Source organism: Gallinula chloropus (assembly GCF_964237585.1).
Source record: "Gallinula chloropus genome assembly, chromosome: 1".
NCBI lineage: Eukaryota > Metazoa > Chordata > Aves > Gruiformes > Rallidae > Gallinula > Gallinula chloropus.
In genome coordinates this window covers 10,701,429-10,729,138 of record NC_140085.1, presented here as the reverse complement: position 1 = coordinate 10,729,138, position 27,710 = coordinate 10,701,429, and the positions used below count along the sequence as shown (strand labels likewise).

At 36.3% G+C, this 27,710-nt stretch overlaps 1 protein-coding gene across 1 annotated transcript in view; it reads right to left on the bottom strand.

The window, feature by feature from the left end:
• The window catches only part of PCLO (piccolo presynaptic cytomatrix protein), a gene marked incomplete at both ends in the record, with an annotated part of 357,904 nt that overhangs the window by 45,737 nt on the left and 284,457 nt on the right, over positions 1-27,710 (bottom strand). The window contains 7 exons of the mRNA XM_084279271.1: positions 1,116-1,257; positions 13,178-13,360; positions 14,608-14,802; positions 15,984-16,164; positions 18,766-18,837; positions 24,334-24,427; positions 26,234-26,260. Of these exons, the coding sequence (XP_084135397.1) occupies positions 1,116-1,257; positions 13,178-13,360; positions 14,608-14,802; positions 15,984-16,164; positions 18,766-18,837; positions 24,334-24,427; positions 26,234-26,260 (894 nt within the window). The remainder of the gene's footprint in view (positions 1-1,115; positions 1,258-13,177; positions 13,361-14,607; positions 14,803-15,983; positions 16,165-18,765; positions 18,838-24,333; positions 24,428-26,233; positions 26,261-27,710) is intronic.

The window sequence follows — 27,710 nt, the reverse complement described above, 5'->3', positions numbered from 1 at the left end:
TTTCATTTTGAGATTGTAAAATCCAATTAAAGATCTTTTTGCCACTGAGTAGTAAACTCATTTTAACCTAGAACATGAGTGAAAGGTTCAATGGAAAGCACCCCACAATTGGAGCTCACATTGTTCTAGATTCTGAAAGTGAGACTGAAATATTAATGTCCATTTTCCTTTTAGCCACTAATTAAGTTTAGATAAATTTATTTTGGAAAATGATGAATACTGAGAACTGTCACAGTTCTGGAGAATTGTTTTTTTCTCCATTCAAGCTTTTTGGGGGGAATTATAGCAAACTCTTGTGACTAATAGTTCAAGACTACAGTAGCAAAGCAAAAATTTGTATCCCAGAGAAAAACATATAACAGCTATTGTAGACACAGAATCAGCAAAGATCACCAAGCAAGTTTTTGAGCAGGGAAAATCTACAAAAATTTTAGTCCAGAAACATTAAGTTGATAAGGAGAATTACTTTTTTCCTGCAAAGGATTATAAATAAAATTGCTAAATGCAAGTGCATGAGAGAAAAGTTAGGGGAAAAAAGTCCTGGTAAAACCAGTTGCTAACCAGGTAAAAGGACTAAAAATGAAAATGTTTTATAGGATCATTGTACTGATAGTAGCTTGATAATTCCTACATGGATTTCTTCCCAAAAATCTCTTTCTCATCAAGAACTTCAAGAAGTTCTACTCAACCTCTTGAAAACTTGGGGGAAGTTAGTTTATATCCAGAATTTAAATTTCAATTGCACTAGTAGCACCTCTTTCTAGAAGGTCTATCTGAAAATTTAAACTAAGCATTCTCAGGCCTATGAAAGTTGTGCTTTTAAATGCTAACCCGAAACCACCCCTCCACAGTTGCATTAAAAGCTAAGACTGGCACCTCTCCTGTCTGACAGCAATAAATTCGTGAGGCTGAGGTGGAGGTTTGGTTGCTTATTAATAATTCAGTATTCAACAGAGCAGAATAAAAACATAAGCTCTGAAAAATTCTAACCCTTTAGCTGAAATTCTACTAACTCAAGTCTGCAGAGGAGACTACTTAAGAAAATGACTGGCAAGTGAAAGGGCTATATATAGTGAGTACACAGAGGATACAGTGTATTAAAGGAGAAGCCTTACATTCTTGGGATGGGAAATAGATTATTCTCTCCTGTGGCACTGCTGCTGCCTTCGCTATCCATGCTGTATCCACTGCCAAAACTACTGGCTGACGAGCCAGTGGAGACAGAACTTTCTGCAGGTCGGTGATTAGTAGACCTTGCTGTACAGGGTGGGAACAGTGGGTTATAAAAAACCTTGTAAGACATAAGTATCATCCACATTAAGAAAAATTGTAATTTATCAAAATCAAATGCTGCAAACACTTTTAATTTTTACTTTGTGTTACAGTATTGTGTTACTATTGTATTTTGCAGATCATATTTACTTTCACATAGAATAAGGTGTTCTAAATCAAACTGTATACCACCATATTTTCTCTTCAGTCATATTAATAGTTCAAATCAACAGCCTGAAGGAAAAATAAAAAGGGTTAGATTGATTAACACTGATTTTCTGGTTAAAGCTACAGAAAACCAGTTATTCATCTGAGACATTTCATATGGTAATCTTGTAAAAATTAAAGTCCCAGTGGGCCTTCTTTGTATTCCTTATGAAACGTTCTTTGCATTTGGTGATTTTGAGAAGGAGAGGAAGCTGAAAGGAAATATAGGTACACCATCTACCCGCACAGAGACTGTATGGAGATCTCCACCCCTCTTCAGATGTAACACAGCTACTGCATTATATTTCTCAACTGCTCCTATCCATCTGGATCTCTCTTACTACATGGCTAGAATTTTAATGCATGTATTTTGATGGGAGCTGCCCTAATCTTTTTTAAGACCATTTGGTGAAGAAAGGTACACCAGCACATGATATTTTTAATTCAGATGCTTTATTTTCTGTTTTGGAAATTGTACTACATGAACAAATCTGATATTCAGCCTTTAGCAAGTTGAGAAATATAAACAAGAAAGGACACAGTGACATTACACATAATAATACAGGCAGTAGAGTAGCTATTCTCATACTGAATAGCACAATTGTCTGGGAATATTAATACAGCAGATTTGGGGAATTTTGTATTAAATGTCCTCTAACACATCTACTATTGTCATATTTCTTCCATTACAAATTATTGAGTGCATATACCGAAGATAAAAAAATACTGTCTTTAAAATTATTTTTCCGTAATGCCTTAATGAAATTTTATGTTATTTTAGTGAATTGTGAAACTCTAATACCAGCAGTTAAAAAAGATTCTTCTTTAAAATAAAAAACAAATAGCCAAATATCTACATGGAAATTTCTTCAAATAAGAGCCAGAACCCCAGTGGCATCTTGCCTTAAACTGGCAACCAATACTATTTATGTTTCACTGAATGAATATTGTTGATGAAGAGAGAGCTGCATGGTCTTTGATGTGGTACCAGGAACTGTGACATCTTAACCTTTAAGCATATAAAGATTAATACTTGAAACTAGAAGAGAGAAATTAAGCAATCCTGGGTCCAGACTGTGAGTGAAGATAGAACTCAAACTCTGCAAAATGATTCTTCACAGCTAAACCAGGCTGTCACATAAACCTTTTTCTAAAAATCTTCTATTAGCCTCCTCTGTTTCAGTATTGCCTATAGCTGCAGAAGGAATCAGTCTATATTATTTTCAGACAGAGATGTTCCTTAGCTCTATTTCATGATTTCTTATACTGATCATAAGCTATCTTCTTGGATATTAATATAAATTAATAAACTGTAACATAATAGTGTTATTAACAGATAGTCCTAGTATCTTATCTGCAGAGAAAGCCACCCATGTTTTCTGGCAGAGACAGAACCTGGCAGTGTGCCCTGCTCAGGCAGCTCTGAGCAGTGGTTGCTCCATCACTTCCAGTTTGGTGACGGGTCAGGAAACTGATGGTGGGAACTGTTGGGCAAGAGCAGGATTTCAGTGGATTCAAGCTCTCCTCTATAGCACATTTGCCAACTTCCCTGTATTCAACAGCCTGAACTGGGGCTACCTTGTGCCTGTCCCAAACTACCCCATAATCTCATTCTCATGGTGTTTGTGTGACCTATACAACTTCTGATGTTTGTCACTTGGGACTCTGAGTGTTCCTTAGGGTTGATTGAGGTCAGTTGTTTTTTGGTTGTTTTTTTTTTTGCAATGGCATGATAAAGGCCTCATAAATGGGGACAATCAGGAAAGCTACGCATCTTTAAAACCCATGGAAGCCAGCATCTTTAAAACCCATTGTGCCAGCACAAAAAAGCATCTTTAGTAATTCCCTTAGGCATGAGTTTTCTAAGTGTAGCATTTCCACCATAACATATGTGGCTGAAAGAGTGGTTCATATCTGGGCTCTTACTTTTACTGACTTTGCTGTAAAAGCTAGTGCTTGAAGTAATTTGTTGTATATTTACTACAGACTTTCTACAATTAGTAACAACCTAGAATTTAGTTTAAGCCAGACAAGGTAGAATTAAGTCTTTATAAATGGTTCAGAACCTTTTCTACATCTATTTATAATCAATATATAGTTGTTTCTTTTGAAGCACCATTTAATATGCTATAATTTTAGTTTCTCTACTGTTTTCACTAATTTACATATTTTTTCTATACTGAAGTTTTTTCCCCTAAGATGTCCCAGAAAATGGTTATAATGGATCCAAGTTTAGATTCATAACTAGAGTTTTGAAAATCCTAAAGTTCAATATGTGAAATCCACAAATATATTTACAGCTTGTTTTGTTGACCTCCCTTGATAATTCATGAGACACCCACATTATTTACTTAACTATATATTTACAGCTTAAGTTCTCGTGTTTGACATTAAAGTTCTTGGAGGTAGGTGTGTTAGTCTGTAGAATAGTTTTATACAGATAAATTTGGTTTTTGAGGTGCGGAGATTGGATGTTCTCTTCTGGTATCACAAAGGTGCCTGATACTTCACTTTCTTTGTGTAAATGTAAAACATATATTTGAATAGGAGCTTTGGCAAAAACAAATGCCATCATTTGAATATTAAATAAGGAGAGTATGGAAGAACTGTATTTTATTGATTCCTTTCACACTGTTTTTTTCAAATCACTTCAAATTATTTAGGAGAACACCCAACCCCAAAAAAAAACATTAAAAAACCCCACCAAAAACATTTTTAAGAAGAATGCTTAGAAAACTTTCAGAAACTATAAAATTCTCATATGTAAGGTTTAGCTGCCAATTACATATGATGCTGAAATATTTTCATTTTTAGAAGAAAGAAATATATTCATATTTCAGCAGATGGAAGAGACTGAGCTTCACTGAAGATCATTACCCAGCATGATCATTTGGCCTTTTATGGAGAGAGAGGAGATATATTCCGCACACCCTCTGCTCCAGTTTCTTCTCCATACACTCTTTATGTATTTTATCAGGTGTTTGGTAAATTTTAAGGATTTTAACTTCAAGAGTGTCTGGGCTTTCTAGACACCCTTGGACTATGAAGAATAGAAATAGGAAATGAAAGTTTAAAACTCTAACATGAGCTGCTTCCTCTAAAATAGTGCACAGAATTCCTTATTACACGAAGCTATTGTAGCTTTGATTTCATTTTAATCTGCTGATACTATTGTAGCTGGTAGTTCCCCAATGAGATGAACTGTTGTCTGTAGGTGTCTTCGTGGGTAGACATGCCAAACTTGGTAGCTAGCAATGTGGTATTTTTACTGCCTCTGAATGACACTGTTTTACTCTGTGCTGTACAGACTGGCATGAGTAAAACTTTCAGTTCAACCATTCTAGTGAATAATACATAAATGAGTAGAAAAGCTTTTGATTGCTTACAGTAATTCTTTCAGATTCTAAGAAAGTGGATCATAATGTTATCCCTGGTGTACAATCAGGATTTAAAAAAAAAAAAAAAACATGAAAAAAAGTGTTTGCCAGATCCCTTTTGTACTCTCTGTAATTTATATTGTTTACAGGAAGAAAAGAATTGCCTTCTTGGAAAAGAATTGCTGATTAAAAAACTTTTCAGTTCCATTTTTGTAAAATTTGTTTTTAAAAATTGTTTTAATTGTTAGTCTTAGCATGATATTAATTGAACTCATGTATGGTAAAAACATGGTTTTACTTATCCTTTGGCTTAGGGATACAATTAGAAAGTCCGCTTTTACAATAAAAGAAACCATGTAAGGCATGCCTTATGCAAAGATGTGTCATTAAAATCAGTAAGAAAAGAAAGACAGATGATTTTTCTTTCAGAAAAGTCTGCTTTTACAACGGAGATGATGCTTTTTAAAAACTTCACGTAAGGGAAATGATAGATAATTCACACAAGACCTATAGCCATGAACTGCCAAATCAAACAGCAACAAAATGGAATCAATACAGCACTATCAGCCACTCCAATCATTATTCTACAGTGAATGAACCTATTTTACAAAAAAAATCAAAAACCCAACAACAATAAAATTCCCCATAAATTTGTAAAACCAGTATGCTGTCCAGTATGTGGTTCCTGTGGATAAAAGAACAGACTCAAACAAAACTTTCTCCTGGGAATTAAATTGTGGATGTTCCCCTTTTCAGCTATCTATTTAGAAGCAGAAATGCAACTGTCAAAACACATGGGGAAAGACAGTTCTATTTGTAAACCAAACAGAAAGAGGGAAAATTGCTTATGAGTATGCATTCAAGACTAACTTTTGAGACTTTGCCTTTAATTGCTTTGAGGAAAAAAAATTCTTTATAACTGGAAGGCTTGTGAGAAACCCTAGGTAACAAAAGTGGCTGATAGCATCATGCTGGGTCTTCTCAAAGAGACACAAAGCCCACAGGAACAGATGAAATCACCTATCTGATTTGGATACTTATCTGTTGACCAACAGACTGGGCATGTCACACACAATGTCTTCCAGCAGAAGGTGGTTTACTCTTCACTCTCAGTCACCTCATGTTTCAACTACTCCAACCTTGTACTGTCTGTGAGGTGCACGTTCACCTGTTGCTATGTAGAGTTTACTAGTTTACTAATGGAAAGTGCTGGTAAAGCTTACTCCATAAGGTTCTTTTCCTCACCCTTGCTCATATTAAGCAGTGCTTTGGACCATGGTTTCAACCATTTCAGCCACATTTGTATCTTGGGCATGGCTTTGACTGCACACTGAGCAGTGACATTTTGTGAAAATTCAGCACAACTCTTCACAGAGCAAGTTGCCATTTGAAGTGAGTAATGGCAGAACAGCACTCATCTTAAACTCTGGTGATGGCATTTCTTTACCCAGAAAAGCAATTCTGATGAAATAATTTTTTTCCACATGCCCCATAGGGTTAGGCTACCATCTAATAGACCTGTGAAATAAGAGTTATCAAATGAAGAATCTGAGAAATTTCCTGAAATTACATGGCAGCTTAAAACGGTGGGAGAGTAAATAGCAGAAATAGCCAAAGCAAAATGTGCTAGCTATTAGAGTGAAACAAGACTCAAAGGACAGCCGCAGATTACTGCTATCTGCAGAGAGTGGGGACAAACCGTTCCTGTTTTGGTAATGATTTTTGGAAATGGGTTATTTGTAGCAATATGAAGGCCCATTTAACTTGGAAATTAAGAGACTAGTGAGGCTAGGCATAAGCCAGTTTTGGGCAGTACATTATTTCAAGTGCAAGGGAAACATCCTAAATTATTGTAGGAAATTAAAACATGGCATTGACTATTAAAAGTGTGAAAATATGCATAGACCTAAAGGAACCTCAAATCAACAGGTGTTATATTAAATCCGAAAGATTTATAGAACTTAAGAATCAATTTCCTTTCACGCTGCTTTGTTGCTAACACCAATAAATAGAAATTAGTGATAAGGAAATTTCATGTCAATTTTAATTTCATACAGATAAATGACTAGAAATTACACAGCACTGTCTTTGATCTGCATCATGGATTTTACAGTTCTAGCAGTATCTTGGTACATACATCACATCACATTTTTGTGTAGTTTTCTTCTGTTATGCTGACAAAGGTGAACTTCTGTCAAAGCTGTTGAACCAAGGGAGTTAAAAGCAGGTATCGTGCGTTTTGAACTAAACTGTATTTGTGCAGAGGTCTTTGAGAGGTGTAAATCGACAGGCTCATTTGGGTACCATTGTGAAAATGTTGATTCACAGTCTCCCTACTCTAGATATTCTAGCTAACAATATTAACTCTGGTAGTAGACCTCCCTCTAACTAGTAAAACCACTTGACACACAACTGTTTTGAAAATAGTTTAGTACATCACTGATTCACAGATTCACAAATTTACAGAACATAGGGGTTTGATAGGGACCTCTGGAATCATCTAGTCCAACCCTCCTTCTAAAGCAGGATCACCTAGAGCAGGATGGCATCCAGGCAGGTTTTGAATCTCTCCAGAGATGGAGACTCCACCACCTCTCTGAGCAGCCTGTGCCAGGGCTCTGTTGCTCTCAGAGTGAAGAATTTTTTATCACATGTTCAAATGGAACTTCCTGTGTTCCAGCTTGTGCCCATTGCCTCTTGTGCTGTTGCTGGGCACCGTTGAAAAGAGTCGTCCCACCTTCCTGACACCTGCCTTTTAGATGTTTATAAGCATTGAACCCTTCTCTGTCTCTTCCTCTTCAGGCTAAACAGTCACAGGTCTCTCAGCCTCTCCTCATATGAGAGGTGCTCCCATCCCCTCATCATATCTGTAGCCCTCTGCTGGACTCTGTCCACTAGTTCCCTGTCTGTCTTGAACTGGGGAGTCCATAACTGAACATGTGGCCTCATCAGGGCAGAGTAGAGGGTGAGGAGGCAGAATCACACAGAATCAAAGAATGACAGAGGTTGGAAGGGACGTCTGGAGATCATCCCATCCAACACCCCTGCCACAGCATGATCACTTAGAGCAGGCTGCACAGGACAGCATCCACTGCTGGCTCATCCTCAGTCTGATGTCCACCAGGACTCACAAGTCCTTCGCGACAAAAGAAAAAGCTTTTGTGTCATAATGAAAATTTTATAATGTAAAAATTGAAATGTTCTCTATGAAATAAGCAAGTTCTGGATACATGCATTAGATTTTCTGGTTTTCAGAAAATGTTGTGATATTAAATTCCCAAAGGTTTAGGGTTGAAAAAAACCCCAAAACGCATAGGAAAAGTAAGACAGAAATTGCTGTAGAACTGTATTGTTCATATTACCTTAAACGGTATTTTAACAGGTATGTTTGGACCTTTGACTGAACAACATTGTATTTTCCTTAGATCTTTAACATTTCCTGTGTTGATTTAGTGTAGTTGATCCTGCTCTGTCATGGGGTTGGACTAGATGATCTTTCAAGGTCCCTTCCAACTCCTAATGTTCTGTGATTCTGTAATGTTCTGTGACTTGCATTTTCTCTGTATCTTCAACATTTACTGTCTAATTCAGCTCAAGACTAAGGCACTGCATTTCTCCTGGAAGGTTGTCTGCTGGTTTGGTAATTGTAATGTGTGCCAAAAAAAAGAAGGTGCATATGGCATTCATCATCATCTAATGTTCAAACAACAGTGTTTCAACAGGTTTCCCAGAGAGGTAGTGCAGATATTCAAGGTCAGGCTTTATGGGGCTCTGAGCAACCTGATCTAGTGACGATGTCCCTTCTTCCTGCAGGGGGGTTGGACTAATGACCTTTAAAGGTCCCTTCCAACATAATGTATTCTATGATTCTATGTATTGCCTTGCAGCTTCTCTCTCACAAGTGTGAGAAAGGGCAGAAGAATGCATAGGACTATAATGATGTTCAGTCTTAAAATTATTTAATTTTGTATTTAAGTATTTACTTATAGTTTACTGCAAATAAGGACAAGCTTATTACCTTTAACCCATTAAGCAATGTAAACACCTATATAGAGACTATGGTTCCTTATAAACTCTGTTTTTTAAAAAATGACCACTTTGAAAATAAATTCTGACTGTATGCTGAATGCTATCTCTCTATCAGAACTTCTTGTTTCACTAGAAACTACAGCTTTTGTTCTAGTGAGGCAGCACTGGTGCAAGATTCTTCTTCGCGCAGATGCTGAAGGGAAATTTGGCTGTCCCTTGTCTTTCTTCTTCACTATTGGAAGTTATTAAAACTAACGTATGTAGTTTGTTCATTTAAAACTTTAAACTGGCTTTGAAAATAACTATACTGCAGATACACCTACTCTTTTATATGCATATAGCAAGAGAACTGGTAATTATCAGATTTCCAAGTGTTTAAATATCTGAAGAACTCTAAAATAATTTATTATGTTTAAAAAATGTGAGCTACCAAGTAAACTCCATATAATGGAAAGATACTTCTGTAAAATAAATGACTAACTTAAAAGGAGGTGGCCTGATTTATACTACCTTTCAAACTGACTCATCTGGTGGATAAACCCTTATACACAGACACTTGTTGAAAGGAATATACTTAATTTTATGTGAAAGTGTAATTGGCAATGATTCAGAGTTTTCACAAAAATGAAATCAAATTAGTTCAAATCTAGCCTCTCTCTCTCTGGCTTGGATCCCTTGCAACTTCTGCCTTCAAAGGATTGTCTCTGAAATTTTATTTTTCCTCTGTGAGGAGTGTGATGGGAATGTGCATTATGCATCTGGTTTCTTTACTGATCATACTCTTATCTCTCACAGGCAACAAGGAAATTACACTTCAGGGGTGATATTTAATTAAATGCTGTAGTTGAATATAGGATTTTACAAACGTGCTGACCAAAGGCCAGTGTTTTCTGTTGTAGCTTCACCTTTTAAAACAGCTTGATTAAAATATATTTTTTTACTGATTACAGTAAATACAGAAACAGTTTAGTACAATGTACTTAAACTGATGCAAGTCCTTTGCATTCATAAAATACAGTAAGTGTACTGTGGGTGCTGGTTTTGTTTCATGATTTCCTTTTTACTTCTCATCAGACACTGTTAATAACTAACAAAATGCACCCAATAGAAAAGGTCCTAGGAGTCAGAAATAGAGAAAGAGGGCATTCTATGACTGAGGGTTCCAAGAGAAAAAAAAAAAAAAAAAAAAAAATAGAAAGAAGAGAGGCTAGGTTAAAGGAGGAAATACTTTCTAAGTGTTCTTTTAGGTAGAGAAGGACTGATGATCACTCACAGCAAAGAATTTTTCCTATCACCCTTGTAGAAAACTCGGTAGTTTACTACCACTTTGTTTGGGCTAACAAACCCAGTTACTCTAAAAGGTGCTATTCTCTGACAAATTCACAGAGAAATAACGAAGATAAAAAATAATAGAAATGTTGTGGATTATCTGTAAAGACTTCTTTAATAGAAGCTTTGCAATGTAGTGACAAAAAGAGTCCACTTTTTATTTTAGTGTCAATAAGGTAGGCTGCAATGGGTATGGATACTACAGTCACGCAGCATCCCTGCAGGAATGGACTTGGAAACTGATGATGCCTCAATATTCACTGTCCACAATAGACAACTTAATCTTTGAAATACAGGGGAAACCTCTCCTTCCTTCATCTCCTCTTCCTTAGGCAAATAAGTCCATAGAATGAAAGCTGTTTTGAGTATCTTTGGTGTCTTTTATTCAAGGTCTTAGTCTCTCCTTGTTTTACTTACATGTTCTAAAAAACTGCAAATAACTAATCTTGCTTTTTGTTCCTGCTGAAATGCATGAGATCCATTGACCTTAAAATGGTAATTACTGGCCCACCCCATATGAATAAATTTGGACAAACTAGTTTTGTTACAAGAAGCTGAAACTTCTCAAAGATCGGAATTGAGTCTTGTAAACTTTGCGTAGGTAACCATGCATTCTGTATATTCATCAGAAGTAAAAAGGCAAAAGTACCATGTCTCTGAAGAGTAACTCAACTCCACTTACATGTTAATGATAGTAATATGGGATCTTATTCCCAGAACTCTTTATGATGCTCTTAATATTGCTGAGCCAAATGCATATCGATACATTTTCTTTTTTTCAATTTTAAAAATAAAGCCAGCACAATTGAGTGGCAAGCATACTTGAAGCCAAAAAGCCTAGCTATTTACTTATCAGAAAAGTATATGTGAACCCTCATTCAATTCCTGCCACAAGCAAAAGGTTTTAGCATTGCTTGTCTACGCCAAAAAGCATCACATGACAGGTATTTATGACAAATCTCTACAGACATGACAATTCAAAAAATCAGAAGAGGACTAGAGCAGAGCAGAGCAGAGCAGAGCAGAGCAGAGCAGGGTAGAGTAGAGTAGAATAGAGTAGAGTAGAGTAGAGTAGAGTAGAATAGAACAGGGGAGGGGAGGGAGAGGAGAGGAGAGGAGAGAAGAGGAGAGAAGAGGAGAGGAGAGGAGAGGAGAGGAGAGGAGAGGAGAGGAGAGGAGAGGAGAGGAGAGGAGAGGAGAGGAGAGGAGAGGAGAGGAGAGGAGAGGAGAGGAGAGGAGAGGAGAGGAGAGGAGAGGAGAGGAGAGGAGAGGAGAGGAGAGGAGAGGAGAGGAGAGGAGAGGAGAGGAGAGGAGAGGAGAGGAGAGGAGAGGAGAGGAGAGGAGAGGAGAGGAGAGGAGAGGAGAGGAGAAAGAGAAGAATATTTCTGTTGGAAGGGACCTACAGTGAACATCTAGTTCAACTGCCTGACCAGTTCAGGGTTGACAAAAAGTTACTAAGGGCATGTTTCTAAGGGCATTGTCCAAAGGCTTCTAAAACACTGACAGACTTGGGGCATCAACCACTTCTCTAGAAAGCCTATTTCAATGTTTGACCACCCCTCTACAGAAATGCTTCCTCATGTCCAGTCTAAACTCCCCTGGTGCAGCTTTGAACCATTCCCATTCATCCTATCACTGGATCCCAGGGAGAAAAAGCTCACCACCTCCCTCTCCACCTCCCCTCTCCAGGAAGGTGTAGAGAGTAATGAGTTCATCCCTCAGTCTCTTTTTTTCCAAACTAGATAAACCCAGAGGCCTTGGCCACTCCTCATAAGTCTTCATTCCAGAATATAGTTTTCAGTGATGTAGGAATAGAGGTCAGCCTTTCAGTCATGGTGGTTGAACTAGTACCATGATATCCTCTGGTCTGCGCCTTAACTGTCTGGATTTGAGCTGTAGAGTAAGACAATACATGTGTGGGTGGATGCATATATGTGTGTAGACATACATTTATGGAAGAATTCTCAAGGCTCTTGTGAGAAATAATTTATTTCTAAATACAATGTTTAAAATTATTTGCAAAATTTGTCCTTGTTAATTAGAATTTTTAACATCACGCTACTTCTTTTCATGACTTGATGCCTTTAGGGTATATGGTTTGAAGTATCGTTCTCTCTTTCTCTCCTACAACCTTGACAGCCAGACTGTATTGTCTGTCCATGGTGTGCAATTACGTTGACAGAAAAACCTTCAATGAATCATGAGAGCTTGGGAAGGAATTACAGCACAAGAGAAGATACGGGAGTCCAGTCAGTAAGTTTATTGGGATAATCCCGCAGATTCCATGGAAATAAGCAAAATCTTCCAGAAGTCAGAAGAACAGTGCCAATTTAAACCAACTGAGATTCTGGCTCTTTATTTGTGATGAGGGAATAAACTGATGATATGTGGTATTTAGGTTTAATGTACAGGTACCTACAGGTAAAAAATACTTTTTAAGAGGCTAATAGGAAATTTATCAAGAGATTGCACTATACAAGGATCAAAATTTCTTTCCTTTCCACTGGTGGTTTGAAAAATTATCTATGCTAATGACTTGATATAACAACTATGTTGGGAGATAAAACTGTTAACATCCCGATTAGAATTCCAGAAGCAAAAATGTGCAATTAAGCTTTTGTCACAGTACAAGAAATGTTCAATCATGCTTAAGTAGATCAACTTGGATTCATGCTTTTTATTAGGCAATGACATGAGCAAAGCTATACCATTTTTCAGCAGCAGTATAAGTCCTCCAGTGGAATGGATGTGCACAAATTTGTTGTTTTATAATATTTCTTAGCATAGTTTTTCATTATGGATTTATGCACTGATGTGGAAAAATCAAGCAGACTTCTTGATTCATGTTAACACAGCACTTAATGGAGGGGTAAAATAAATCATTAAATATCGCAATGAATTAGTAGACATGGCAAGAAGGATTTGGGATGTGGTTGGTTTCTTAACCATGTCTTTCTGCTCACCTCCTTCAGGCTTGACTGGTCCATCAGACATCACTTTCCTGAGGGCTAGTTGGCTTTGGTCTTTGTTGTCATTGGCTGGTGGAGGCAGATTGTCAGACTGAGTTCTTTGAATAGGGAGGACTCCTGCTATGCTGTGTCTGTGCTGCTTCCTGGCATGATTAGACTGACCGCTTTTATGTGCTGCTGTGGCAGTGTGGGTGAAATGGAAACCCAGAGTATGTATCCTCAGATGGAACCAGCTTAAATGTTATTCATGCAAACAGAAGTGTTTTTTTCTGTATTTAAATAAGTAGTGTTTTCAAACACCAAAGAGACACCACATGCACAGCATTAAAGAGTATTAAAACTGGCTGTTTCTTTATTAATGATGGCGAAGACAAGGGAAATAATTTTCCCCTGGTTTTTGCATTAGACCATGGTAAGTTTATGGCATATCAACAAATCCTGAAGACAAACACAATGATTCCACAGTCAGAGAATTTTAATTTGCCATCAGCAAAACTCTCAACTAGAAATAAGAAACTTGTCTGAAGTATACTCTGGAGAGAAATTCTTTTGAACGGAAAATTTAAAATTTATTAATCTATTTAAAGTTGTCAGATGAAACCTATCTTGACCCTTAATCAATTGATGGCACAAAAATTTCTAGAAAATTGAACTATAACACTTGACAGTTCTTAACTCTCTTTAACTTTGCTAACTTGATAACACTGTTGAAATCTGATTTTTTTAATGGTTTTGTGTGTTTAATGATATTGTGTTTAATGTGTTTAATGTATTTCTATATTGCTATTCTGCTCATAACTTAACATGATTTTATCAGAGATATTTAGAAGGTTGCCTTATATTTCCTTTCCAAAAAAAAAAATAATAGGTATTTACAGTCATGTTTCCAAAATATAAATCTCAGACATGTAGTTAAAATTCTTTTTCTTTAACATTAAATTTTCTTTTGTATATATAGTACTTCCCTTCCTGATTATTTTTAATAGATAGATCTTGTTAATGTGCTCTCAGTGGTTGTGTGCAACTTGAAGAGCTGGCAGCCGCATCTCCACAGGTTTTGATTATTTCATTGGTACCTATTTAGTGACATCAAAATAACACCACACAATGGAATTCTCTGTGAGTCATGCACAACCATGGAACATCATGGACCATAAGTGAAGGGACTGATGGAGAAACAGCCAGTTTCACTGCAGTCTATATAAATTAAAATAAATAAATAAATAAATAAATGTCTTATAAATACAAGAGTATATTGTAATTATATGTATTCACACACAGGCACACAAAGAAAGACATTGAACAGTGAGCACAGTGTGCCAAGAACAGAAAAAAAAAATAGCCAAAAAGGGAAGGACAGCAGGGAAAAAGGCAACAGATGAACATTAAGCTGCCATGCTGAGGAATTTATTTGCGTCTTTTACTTGGTTGAAGGCGAAGCTGTTGGACAGCTGCTTCAGCAGCGGCGATGGCTGCCCCAGCGTCTTCAAGGTGAGTTTGAGTGACGCTGGTTTTGCTTTGGCTGCGAGATGGACCGTGAGAGCGTAGATGTCCTTCAGAGGAAGATTTGGAGCTCCCTGGACTGCTGTGGGATTTCTCAATGGTGGGCACCTGCATGTCTACCAAGAAAACGAAGAAGCACAACTGTTGTGTTTATTAAAACCAAACAATTTAATTTTCTTACTTTTGACTGCCCTTTCTATCTGCATTCCAGAATAAGCTGTACAATGCCATTCAAAATCTCAGGATATATCATGATTAAAACACTCATTGGAAGCCATTTTCTACTTTCCCACTGTTTCCTGGCCCAGGGAATAATTAACTTACTACTGGGTTTCTATCACCTGTGAATTATGCCCCCTGTGATGATTCATAGTGGTGGAATGACAGGGTAGCCTAAAAACTAATTTGTTTTGCACTTTCTACTTCTCTAGAAAGTAGAGACTAGGTAGCATCACTTGAGTACTAAGTACCAAATATGTAATTAATGCAACCAGGTTTATTTTAATGAATGCCCTGGTCAAAACCATAGCCTGACTGAAATAGTTTCTATGCTAACCACTAATTTTGATATAGAACTTATATAGACACGAATCTCTAGCAAAATATTACACAGAGAAATAGAACAAGATGCAGCAGAGTACTATCACTTTGAGGGTCTCATCTAGATGCTCCTTTGGATGGCTGTTGCCTTGTTATGACATAAACTGTGCTTTAAGTGAGCAACTGGGCACTAACTACTTAATATAAAAATAAAATTAAAAAAAGAAGAAAAATTTACTGGAGCAGGAGATATTGAGATCAGTTCTGTTTTTGTAAACACTAGCATAATTTTACTATATCAGCTTCACTGATTTCCAATACAATTGAGACATGCTGTAGCCCGTTATCATTGACTGGAACTGCATATGCATTATTATAACATAATTTTTATTCTATAAAATATTAATGTGATATTTCCAGAAGGTAAAATGCCATAGAATATTTAACAAACATGAAAAATAGAAAGCTAAATATGTATTGAATTTTACCAAGGCTACCAGAAAAAAGGAAGAGGACACAGAATCTGTAGTATGTGTGCAAAGCAGGCAGAGCTTGTAAACTGCTGTTTTAAAGACACAATTACTCAGTAAGCTACCTGGCACTGATCAAATCAAATTAAGCTCTGGCTCCAATGAATTAATCATAGAGATAAATACGGTTTTAATAAAGGTGTATGCAAACTTCATAGCAGTAACTTTATTTTCCTATTAGAGGTTCCATATAGCATTTCATATCTGGTGGACCAAGTCATTCCTACCCTTGGAAGGGTCTGGGAAAATTCCATGACTTCTGCTCTTGATGACAGATGGTTTTGGAGACTGCTGACTACTCTGTCCAGAATGAGATTTCCCATGATCAATGTTTTCACTCTGTTCTTTCAGAGCATACCACCGAGGAGTGTTGTCGAACTGAGAGATGCTGGATAACTCGATCAATACCTACAAATAAATCAAAGTACAATATATGTCCTGTATCTGATCTATTAAAGCTTGCAGACACAGAAGAGTCTACAGTGGCGTTACCAGAAGTTGGAATCAAATATAAGAAGTTAAGGTGATGAGTTTGTGGACTGACAGATTCAGGACTCGGGCTATGCTCTGACCTCACCTGATATAAACCAGCTTTGACTTCAAACACACGTTGTTTAGAATATTCATGTGTTTGAACATATGCAAGTCTTCTCAACAGGACCTCAGCAAAGACTATGAGCTTAGACATATCTTCACCAAGATGGCTAGATAGTTTAAAGTTTGGTTTGTTGCAACTATCTTGAAAGCCAGACTAAAAAGTTATCTAGTCATTCTGCAACTGTAGAGACATATCCTAATAGAAGTATCAGGCAGTGTTGTTTTCTCCTTTATGTCACTGTTTGTAAAGGGGTAAATTGTTTTTCATAGTGGCTGGACTTGGCAGTGCTAGGTTAATGGTTGACCTTGATGATTTTAAAGGTCTTTTCCAACCAAACCGATTCTATGATTAGATTGGACTGGTGGTTGTTGATCCTGCACATACAGAATTTGTAACCAAAATAAAATAATAGGGGTACCTTTGCACTTCACTACAATAGAATTCAATATACCATTTACATCTCAAAACTTTGATGGGGAAAAAAAAAAAAAGCAGATGCAATGGTAAAGTGAAGAGAGTAACTTGGCTGCACTACCAGGAGGAGTGTTATGAAATTTCTTTTAAAAGAAAGAAAACAGAAAAATCAAGAAAAAAAGTCTTGCAGCTGGGAGGACCAAGAGATGTAAAGCACTGGAATCATGACAGTCTTGAATGAATGAAAGGACAAAATAAGCCTTGCGTTTGCCTTTAAGGTGAGAAGGTTAGAGTAATGTCAGGTAGAGAAGTTTTAGAAGTGTTAGACAAGTGAAGTGTGCAATTACCTCAGGGAACAGTGTCACCATCAGTTTTTTACAAGACTACGAATAAAAGCAAGCCCTTCAAGTTTAGGGATGAGGAAATTTCTTCACAACTGTTATTTTCCGGATTGTGAAAAGTCTTTTTCCATTCCTTTTTCCTTTCAGCTTCATACATTGTATATGACCTGGTTTGGTCTGTCTGGTTAGATCTATACTTCAGCTAAACAGATTAACTATTTAACATGCTCCCTGGTGTAGTTTGGGTCATGGCTTTGGGAATGACTCAGACAGCATGTCTGAGGATTGTTACCAATAGGCAATATAGATAGGCAAGGGGCTCGGCTTTGTAGGAGAGGGTTTACATTTAATGGATGTGAACCATGATGTGCCACTTGCAATCTGCGGCACACAAATGGTGCTGGACCTATTCAAGGAAGTCCTTAGGACACAATTTGGGTATCCTATATTTACTGTTATGGTGCAGGATTCCTCTGGACATCCTTGTCATGAAATACACTACATAGTCTTTTCCATTCCTTCTTTTCCATGAAGAATTGTTTTCATTTTTAGGTCAGAATAATTTAATAAAGAAGATAGTTCTAGAGGTTGAAAATATTTGAAGGCAAAAGTTTAAATTTTGCTATAAAAGCAGCTGCTGGAGCATCCATTTTCTAAATGTCATAAATAACAATGATATAAATATTCAGTAAAGCGCTGCATTTGGACAAACAAGCTGAACTCAACAAGAATATTGATGCAGTATGCAGGAAATAAGTAATCATGTAGCTGCTTCCTATACATTTATTTTAGTAATTGTTCAAATAGTGCCACTGATTGCTCAGTTTTGCAGTTACACAAAGGAGAACTGGAGCTGAACTGAGTGCCTTTTTTTACAAAATTAAAATGCAGAATGAGCAGAGATACTCTTGAGTTACTCTGTATGTAAGAGATTGATTTTCCTGGACTTCTGTTTCTAATTATAATCCACTCTTATAATATTTTTTAATTATTTTTTTACATCATAGTTACTGCTGGTAATTCTGTATTATACATGCATATGTTTGTTTATTTGCTTTTAAAAGAGAGAGCATACTTCTTTCCATGATTAGTCATCTCATTTATTATTAATTACAATATTTTACCTTCAGTCATACCTTGGTAATGATATTACTATTTTGTAGTGTTAAAAATAAACCTTGATCAACAAGACCAAATTAACCACACTTGCAGATACTTGTGCCTGCGCTAAATTACGGCTTGATGGCAGAATTTAATCCTTTCATCATTTACAAAGACTGATACCTCCTCAGCCTCCCAATATTATGTTAGAATCAAGGCAGACAACTTATCAGTCATTACAAGAATTCCCCTTTCAGTCACCATGAAGGCTGTTACTATCTCATGCCCAAAACTGCCTTAATTTTCAGTGAAGTAACACTGAGTCCTAAATGAACTTGTCCACGGTTTATCAAGATAAAGGGAAAGCGTCTTTCATGTGCAAATTAAAGAAAACATGATAACTTGCTACAAAATCAGGAGTAAAACTGTGATGTAACAAAAGTTTTACTTAACATGTAGACCATATCTTGGAAGCAAACAGTCTCCAAATACCAGCATGCAGTTAATCAGCTTTCCAGCTAGTCTGGGTTAGAGAGGAGGAAATAGGATACTCACTTCACCAAGGAAGTCATTTGAGGAAAATCTATCATAATCCCAGACAGTCACTTCCAGTGTTTTCTTTTTCAGCTGCAATTTAAATCAAAGGATAATTAACCTCACTGCTATCAGAAACTTCAGATCAAGCTTTTATGGTGGTTTCTGTTTGGTATCTCCTCCTTGTACCCTTTTTCATAGCGACAGCTAGGCAGCTTTTGTCCTCCCATCAACCTTGATCTCAGAAAAATAGATTGGAGCTATTATTTGTTATCAAGACAAATAGGCTTGTGCTTGGCCCTATTTTAGGAATTCCCATGAGTTGTTTTTGACAGAATTTGTGCCACTATGAGACCCAAACTGATTTTTAAAGCCCTGTTTTTATGTTTATGCAGCTTTTCTGATCATCAAATATGAGTTGTCTGAACTCAGACATTTGCCTGAAGCGTATCTGAGTGTGAATTTCAAAGGTATTATTTAAAATACCCTATTTAGACAACCTCATCTGCAAAGATCAGGTTTCAATACCCCTACAATTAAGTTTAGTCAATGGGACTCTACAAGTGATCCAGACATGCAGGAACATTTGTACTGTATTAATGACAGTTATCAAAACTCGTTATCTACCAATCTTGTTAAGCATGACAGCCTTGTCAAGCACTCTTTCTACCTGCTACAGTAAGAAACAAGTTAATCTTTTTATAGGACAAGATAGTACAAGACAGAGAAGCTGCTGACCAGAGAATATGACCTTATTGAAAGATTGACCTGCCTGTCATTCCAGGGGTCTTTGGGGAAGGGTGGGAAAAGGTTTTATTAGAGGTGGTGTATGCTGGGGCAAAAGGTTAGCAGGTGGCTGGAGAGGCAATGATAAATCCATGTGGCTTGAAAATTCTGGGGGTATGAGAAGTCTTCAAAGTCAGGCTGAGAAGTTGTAAGTGAAGAATTTATTGGACACTTCTGAATGCAACTAAGGAAAACAAAGTCTGTTTGCATACTTGAATAACAGAGGCCAGAACTAGTGATTTTATGTGATAACTGAGATCACCATCCTAATAGAAGTCACTCACTGTTCAGTTGGCTGCTTGAGACAAAGGGACAACAAAGTAATTGTTAAATATTATAAGCTATACCATATACTGTACATACTTCCAAGAAAAGCCACTGTTTGTTATTTACCTCCACTGCCCCTTGGTTTAGTCCAACACAAATTCAGATAGTTCTTAATAATTTTAAATTGCCTTTAAACAATAATTTCATCTCATTATTATGTATCTGGAATATCCTCTGCTCCCAGCTAACTTTAGAAATATGACCAACTATGCAAGGCCAGCATCACTGAAAAGGAAGTTTAAATCAGCATATCCTAGAAAACCCCCACAAAGGGGAACTGTATTATTTTTAGCATCAACAATGCACTCTTTAAGCATGCAACAACATGACTTGAAAGGTAAGATTAAAATAAAAATAAATACTTGGGACCAATTCTTTAATTTTTCGCTGGGTTATTCCTACACAGTTAGGCATCATTCTTAAACATTCTTTTTTCTTTTAAATATCCTGCAAAACTTATGAAAAAAATTGAATGAAAAGATTCTCTTTTGGACATCCGCTAGATATTATATGAAGTATAAGTAGGTTTACCTTAAAAAAAAATGCTTTTCAGAAATTTATTGTTTTAATTGTTGCTCTTTTGGGTAGGCATGTTGTCCTCTTGTTTGAAGTGATGCTTGTGCAAGGACAGACAAGAATATAGATCCAGGAAAGGAAAAAAAAAACCATGAAGACTGAAGGATTCTTGGTGGAAAGGGGAAAATAGAGAAGATTTTCAAGTAACTGCAACACTACTTTGCTAGCTTCTTTGCATTAGTATGATAATAAAACTGTGCTGAAAACTTGCAGTACTCTGTATTTCTTTGAGATACCCATTTTAAGCCTCTTAGTTTAATAAAGCTTTTGTAAAATGGTATAACAATGAAAATCCATCAAAAGAGCTTTATTAGGCAGATTGCATGAAATGAGTTTCAAAGAGGAGGAGAATTTGCTTTTCTGAAGATATATTTATGTACCACTGTTGAAGGCAAAGAACAGCCAATGGCTACTGATTTTAAAAGCAGCCATTATACCATCACAGCAACACAGGGTTCTGCCTAACATCATCCAGTTTTAGGTCATGAAGCCAGAAGTTCAGATCTCCATGAGGAATTTAAATGACTGTATCAAGAGGAAAATGAGAAAGTGCTCCTAAAAGGAGGAAAGCAGTTCACACATGTTGTGAGCCTTATCTGAGTTTCCAATTAAAAAAGTGTTTCTAAGCTGCAATTAATGTCAGGTTTTGCCTTTTGGAAAACTAAAAGAAAAAAAAAAAAAAAAACAAACCAAAACAAGCAACCAAAACCCAAACCAAAACTAAATAAAACCCCACCCAAAACTATAACATCAGTTAGCTTTCAGACACTCTGGACAGCCATGATTTAAAGAAAAAGAAGGAATATGCAGAAAGACCCAATGTGCCTAATATTTTATCTTATGGAAGGCACAACCAACATCACTCATACAGAAGTGTCTGTTTCTTTTTTAAATGTCTGGAGATTGCTGAGTGTTGTTGCGGGTAATGTGGGTCTGTGTAACTAAACCAGCAGTACTTGAAATGCTTAATACATATGTCTCGAAAATCTCATATAACTCATGACTGGAGGAAAAAAAGTAATTTTAATGCAATTTGTTTTTCTCCTATGGTGAAAGTAAATACCTATAATCACTGCAGAAGTAGTATAAAAGATTGCAGTCTCACTCAGGATATATGATGGGTAGAAATGAAAGTGTTGTAACATATCATGCATTACAATTATTTGAGTTTATGCTCATATTTAACATTTTATTGTACTCTTTACTATATTGCTGTACTTCAGTATGTGGGAGGACAAAAAAACTTTTGCTATGTGACTTAGAAACATCTTGTCCAAAATATTAAGTATGATTTAGATACCAACACCTTGCTTATTTATAAGAAAGCTTTTCTTACTTTGGGAAATAAGACATAGGCTCCTACATCACTCAAGGATTTTGAAAATATTACTCTTTTTAAATACATTACCTTTAACTTAAGGATATGAGCTATAGCAAAAGTTATTTGCTGTAATGAACTATATCCATCATTCAAGGAAATACTTTTATCTGTTTTCTGACAGGTAAGAAATTGAGGCAAACAAAGCCACACCTTATGTTGTGGTCATACATTATAACAACATTATAACAACAGCCTGACAAGCGACAGAACTTAGATATTTTACCACTTTCTTTAAATCATCCTAACACTTTCTTTTATTCTCTGAGTAGGTATTTGACTTGAGTTACCAATTATGACACAATATTTGTATTGTTTGTAGTAGGTATTCCTCTCAAACTGTGATTCTCTCCACTTTATTACTTAAAAAAACCCTGAAATTACTAAATATTCAGTCTAATTTATTTTTTCTAAAACTGTCAGAGTAGAATTTGCTACATGATAAAACTAATCATTCTGACCTTGAAAAAGTGCGTTTCATTTCAAAGAGTGATTTATTTCCCATAATTATTTTCACTTTAATTTCAGCTAGGTTATGAAAAAGAAAAGGAAAATGAAAAATTGTACAACCAGAGAAAGTCTAGACAGTGACGTTAAAAGGACTATATTAGGAAATATTTAATAATACTGGGTTTGTGTCAGCAAGCCACCCATGCTTTGACGGAGGGAGAGGAAATGCTTCTTTGAAAAAATAGTATTTATAAAGATTCATTAATTTGTGTTCAGGTGTGGCAACTAACTCTGCATAACTTGATGCAGTTTTGCTTGTTTGGTGATCAGAACAGTCATTCTCAGTCTATCATGATAATTGTCTTGTACTTCTTTTCATATTCCTAATTTGAATTATCCATTTGTGAGCACTATGAGTGCAAATAATATCCTGCTTCATGGTAATAGTTCTTCAAACTACAGAGGGTACTTATTATCATCGTATAATTATTTGCTGATTGTGAAACGTGCTTTACTATATATTCTCTAAGTCAGGGAACTGAATTTCATAGGAGAAGAATCACACAGAAACCCTACACCCTGTACACACAGGTGCATGACGAGAACAGAATATCCAGCATACTTGACAGTCAGACAATTCTTACACACTTAGAAGCATTGCATAACAGTCTCAGAGGAAGGGGAATGGAGGAGATTTGCAAATAGAAAGCAAGAATTACCCCTCTGTGAAAAGTAGGAGCGGAAGCTGAAAGCAATTTAGGTAAACTAAAAAGCCTTTTTAAAATGCAAAGCTCAGTTTGGAAATATTGCTAAGACTTACCAAACATTTTCACAAAACCCAGAAGCCCTAGGGTTTACAAACATTCCAGTTGGGTTTTTTCCTGATTCTTGCACTGTCAGTGAGCTAGCATTTATGCAAGCCTACACAAAACAGCATGCAAAACCCAGCAAACCATAATCACTGCATACAACCAGGTACCTCTGAAGTAAATCTGAGCTACTGTCTGTTAAGTTCAGATGTTTAGATTGCATAAGCAACTATTTAAGCCCTTCTGTGGGAAGGGTTTTGCTCCATGCAATGATGAGTATCTAAATCTATGTTCTTCTCAATGAACAAGAAGAATGAATAATGAAATTTTGAGTTAGGAAGATAAGATTGAGGCCTTGGTGTCATGGTGGAGGAGTGTATTAAACACACTGGGAAATCTATTCACCACAGAGTCTGGTTACTCTGGGCTTTTTCAAGAAGTATTGAAAGATTAAGTGGCCTTGAAAAATGAAATCAAAAGTATCAAGAAGAAAACACTAAAAAAGGTAAAAATAAATGCAGGACTGTGTACAGATCCATTATTCTATAAAATATTCTTAATAATTTAAACAAATAGACTGATCATAATTTTGCTTATTATGACTTTTTCAAATGGTAAACTGTGCCTTCAAGGGGAATACAGAAAAAATGAGGACTCAACTGCTTCATACTGTAGGTCAGTTAGAGATAGGAAGCCACCAAGAAACAGATAAGACTTCCACAGATCTCTTTTCCAGATGTGAGTTAAATCTTTCTATAACAAGGATATTAAATAGCTTCTAAATTTTTCAGGTGATTCATATTTCACATCCATTGCTGTACATTGCTGTAAAACCTAAGAATGTACCTCCATGTTTCATAATTATTTTTGAATAAGAAAATGGGAGGATTTGTGTTTTTTGTAAGCTTCAATGGCTTTTGGAAGAAAGAGTGACAGTGATTTCTGCATCTACTTCAGAAACTTATGTCTTAATTTATTCCTTCCCTGTATCCCATTTTCATTTCTTAAATTGCCACATCTGTACTTATGACATGATTATGAGTGTAATCCCCACAAATTCTTATTTTTATGAGTAGAAGGGACAAGAACTGAGTATTGATATAGTAAGCTCTATCAGTGGTAAGCACATTTCCCCTAAATTTGGCAAAATTTTACAGGGGTTCACAGAATCGCCAGTCACACTGCTCCCTTCACAGTAAGCGCTGCAGACCATACAAATAATAAAGCAGTAGATTGCACTGAACAGTACTACCGGTCACGCACCTGCTCCATGGAGATATTTTTATAAATGACTGTCTGATTCCACTCAGGATTCAAGCTTTTCTGTATGTACTTAGTTCTCCGCTTGTACTCAGCGCTGAATTTGAACAAAGGAAAGAAACATTACATTAGCAATCTTTTGTTTCTTTCAGTTCCAGTGAAAAAAGCCCCCACAAACCAAACAACCAGAACACGGACGGAACTGCATCCCTCATTTCTGCCACAACTCAGGGTTACAAGAGGACAATGACAGCCTTTGGGTTTTTTTCATTAGTATGCTTTCTTGAAACGGTCTTTTAAAACATCTTCTGACTCTTCAGCAGGCTAGCTTTGCCTACAACTGTTTAAACATAAAGCATCAGTCAGCATATCACATCTGCTTTGTTCTCTCATTGTAGGTGTTGGGATCTGATTATAAATGGAAGTAATATTGCATTGATTTCTTTCCCAGGACCATCCTCCTATTAGCACTTTAAAGCACCACAAATCCATTATATTTATAGGTTACAGTCTCTAATTACAGGAGTCCTATCTCACTAAGAACATTTAATGAATGCCATGGGGTAAATGATATCTTGTTAATGATAGAAACACTAATTTCTTATTGATCTTGTTCTCTGCCTATACCTCTAATTGTACTGCAAACATAAAAGTGCATCAAGCTCATGATTGTTTTTATCAATAGCCAGGAGTAAAACGTTTGGCTGCATAATATGTTTTTAAAAAGAATCGGTAGCAATTTCTATTATACTTTGCATTTCCTGAGTATGGAGAAAAAAGTACACTAACCTTTAACAGAATATGGATTTGCCTAGCTCTGTGAGCTTTGATGTGAGATTGGCTTCCATTCCAATTTTAATTTAATTTAAATTTTAATGGACATTTCAAAAGGACTACATAGGTGAACATGAGAAGCTTTTAATACTTTGAAAACCCAACAAGATGTACAGTAAAGAACCTCTTTTGCCACAATGCAAGTTGTTATTTTCTTCTGATCAAACCTCCTACAGATTAAAGGATTTAAATGCTATATGTAGTAATAAATATGTCCAGGATTGTTCCCCAGCACAAAGGCCAAATGACACGAAATGACCTGTCTCTGCCCTAACAAACTCTCTTATTGTTCTTCCACAGCAATTTTTGGGAGTGTGCTGTTCTGATTCTCACTTCTGACTTCTGTTGAACTGTGTTTTGATTCACACTGTGGCATGTGGTCTCAGAGCTAATGAACTAGATTCCTTTCATATGAGATTAACTCAGAGGATGCACTTCAGGGACCCATTTAATCAGTTAGTCACTAATGATGTAGCACACACATGGAACCAGATTTGAACACATCTGAGTTCATGTTTTGTGAAAGATGCATGTGTTTCACTGACACATATATGTCAAGATTGGGTCTTCAGCATCAGCAATTTCACTCTAAAACCTCAATTTTACTGTGCAATGTTCCTCTCTATTCTGGAGCACATAAGCCTTATTGTCTAGAATTATGCCTGACTTTAATGTCTGTGCACTGTGTAAGGTGTAGGGAGAAAAATTTCATTTCCAAGCGGCGCCTATTTCTCTTGGCACTAACACCATTCCAAATCTTGATACAAGGTTGCAGTTAATTATTGTGCAATTTTCAGTGGATGTTTTAGATAGCTTTGAACTAAACTCCTCCAGACTTTGAAAGAAATTTTTTTTGTAATCAGAGTTTGGCCGTAGAATATTACTGCATTGAGGAACATTTATTACTGGTTTCCAGTTCCTTCTGATCTGGAAATGGGGTTCATTAGAGAATGAACAGCAAAACCATGCTGCAATCGCGTGCCATCAAAACACAAGAGAATTCTATAGCTCAATGCACAGGCTTATCATACCATGCATGCATACAAAAATGAAAGAATGTACACTCTACCTTGCATTTTGGACAACCATGACTTGTCTGCATACCCAGCATTTATAGGGTTAGGAACACAGAGGAAGCAGTGTGAGAGAAAGTGAGAACAGAGATGAAAGAAAACGTGAATAATGGGTAGTTTCTATTGTCAGAATCAAAAGAAATAGAGGCATTAGGAAGAATAGGAAGTCTAGCCTGGACTGAACTACAGATAAAAGATATTTAATAGCAATTCAAGTTTCTGCTTTCAGATATAAGTTTGGCACTTTTGAGAAGATCATCACTTTTATTGTTCCCAAAGTCCAAAGTTGTATGCAAAACTGTAACATTGCCACATTTTAAATTAATGAAACCAAACAAAAGTGAAATCCAAATTCTTTATAACTTGGAAGCAAGTTTAAACCTGTGCTTGGAACTGGCTTAGACCTCTGCAGGGTGAACATCTCCCTAGTTCAATGTCTCATTTCTATGTCTGTAAATGTACCTGCAAAATTCCCTGTAAAATTGATTTCAAAAGTATTTTACAAGACTCTTAGGTGCATTAAACGACCACGCAAAATTTAGTACTTGTTCCCATTATATTCAGGAATAGTTTTGGGCCCACTGCCACTGAACAATATTGAATGCTTTATAGCCTGAATTAGCAAGCTACAAAAGAATATGCATGCCTTTAGTTGTACCATTCATGTGCTTTTAGCTGTGCTTGCCCATATGCCAAATGCTGAGCTGTAACTTGAGCATCCACTTTCCTATTACTCTGAATAGAACACAAATACAATTCTTAGTCGCATGCTCCTAGCCTAAGAGTCTTTTAGGCTAAGTGTGATTGCACAAGCAGAGAAGTTTGCAGGAATTTGTCTTTGGAGTTTCAGGTCTGATCCATCAGCTACGCTTTAGATATTGTCACCAAAGTCAGCAGGATTATTATAACCATGTATACTTATGCATGCCTATGACATTCTGCATCTTTAGGGCAATAAGGAGTTTTAATATTGCTGATACAGAAAGATAACTTTTAAATGAAACACTAATGAGTTATTTGTAACTACAGACCCTATAAAAGCAATGGTCTGTGAAAAAGTGGTTAATGATTTGTATAGTCATTAGATACAAAACTACCAGAATCTCTAAACTTGCAACTTAGCTTTTAAGAAAAAGGACATTGAAAAAATCACATGGAATAAATGTTTTCTCTTAAGTATTTCTCACCTTTGATATTATACTGCAACCTTAAACTTCTCTCAGATACTGTAATTCTGCCCATTTGCAAATCTGTACAGAATTCAGAATGTCTTGAACTGAAGCAACAATTCCATTTTAATCTCAACATGTAGCTTTTTATATTACAGGAAGCATTGCATATATTTAGGAAAGTTCAGTAGAGTTTGTTGTTCTTTCAATACATTTTTTTTTGCATGTATTAGGATTTTTCATTGGAAACATTAAAAAAAAATAAAATGTACAGGGGTAATCATGAAATCCCTGAGGTCACTAG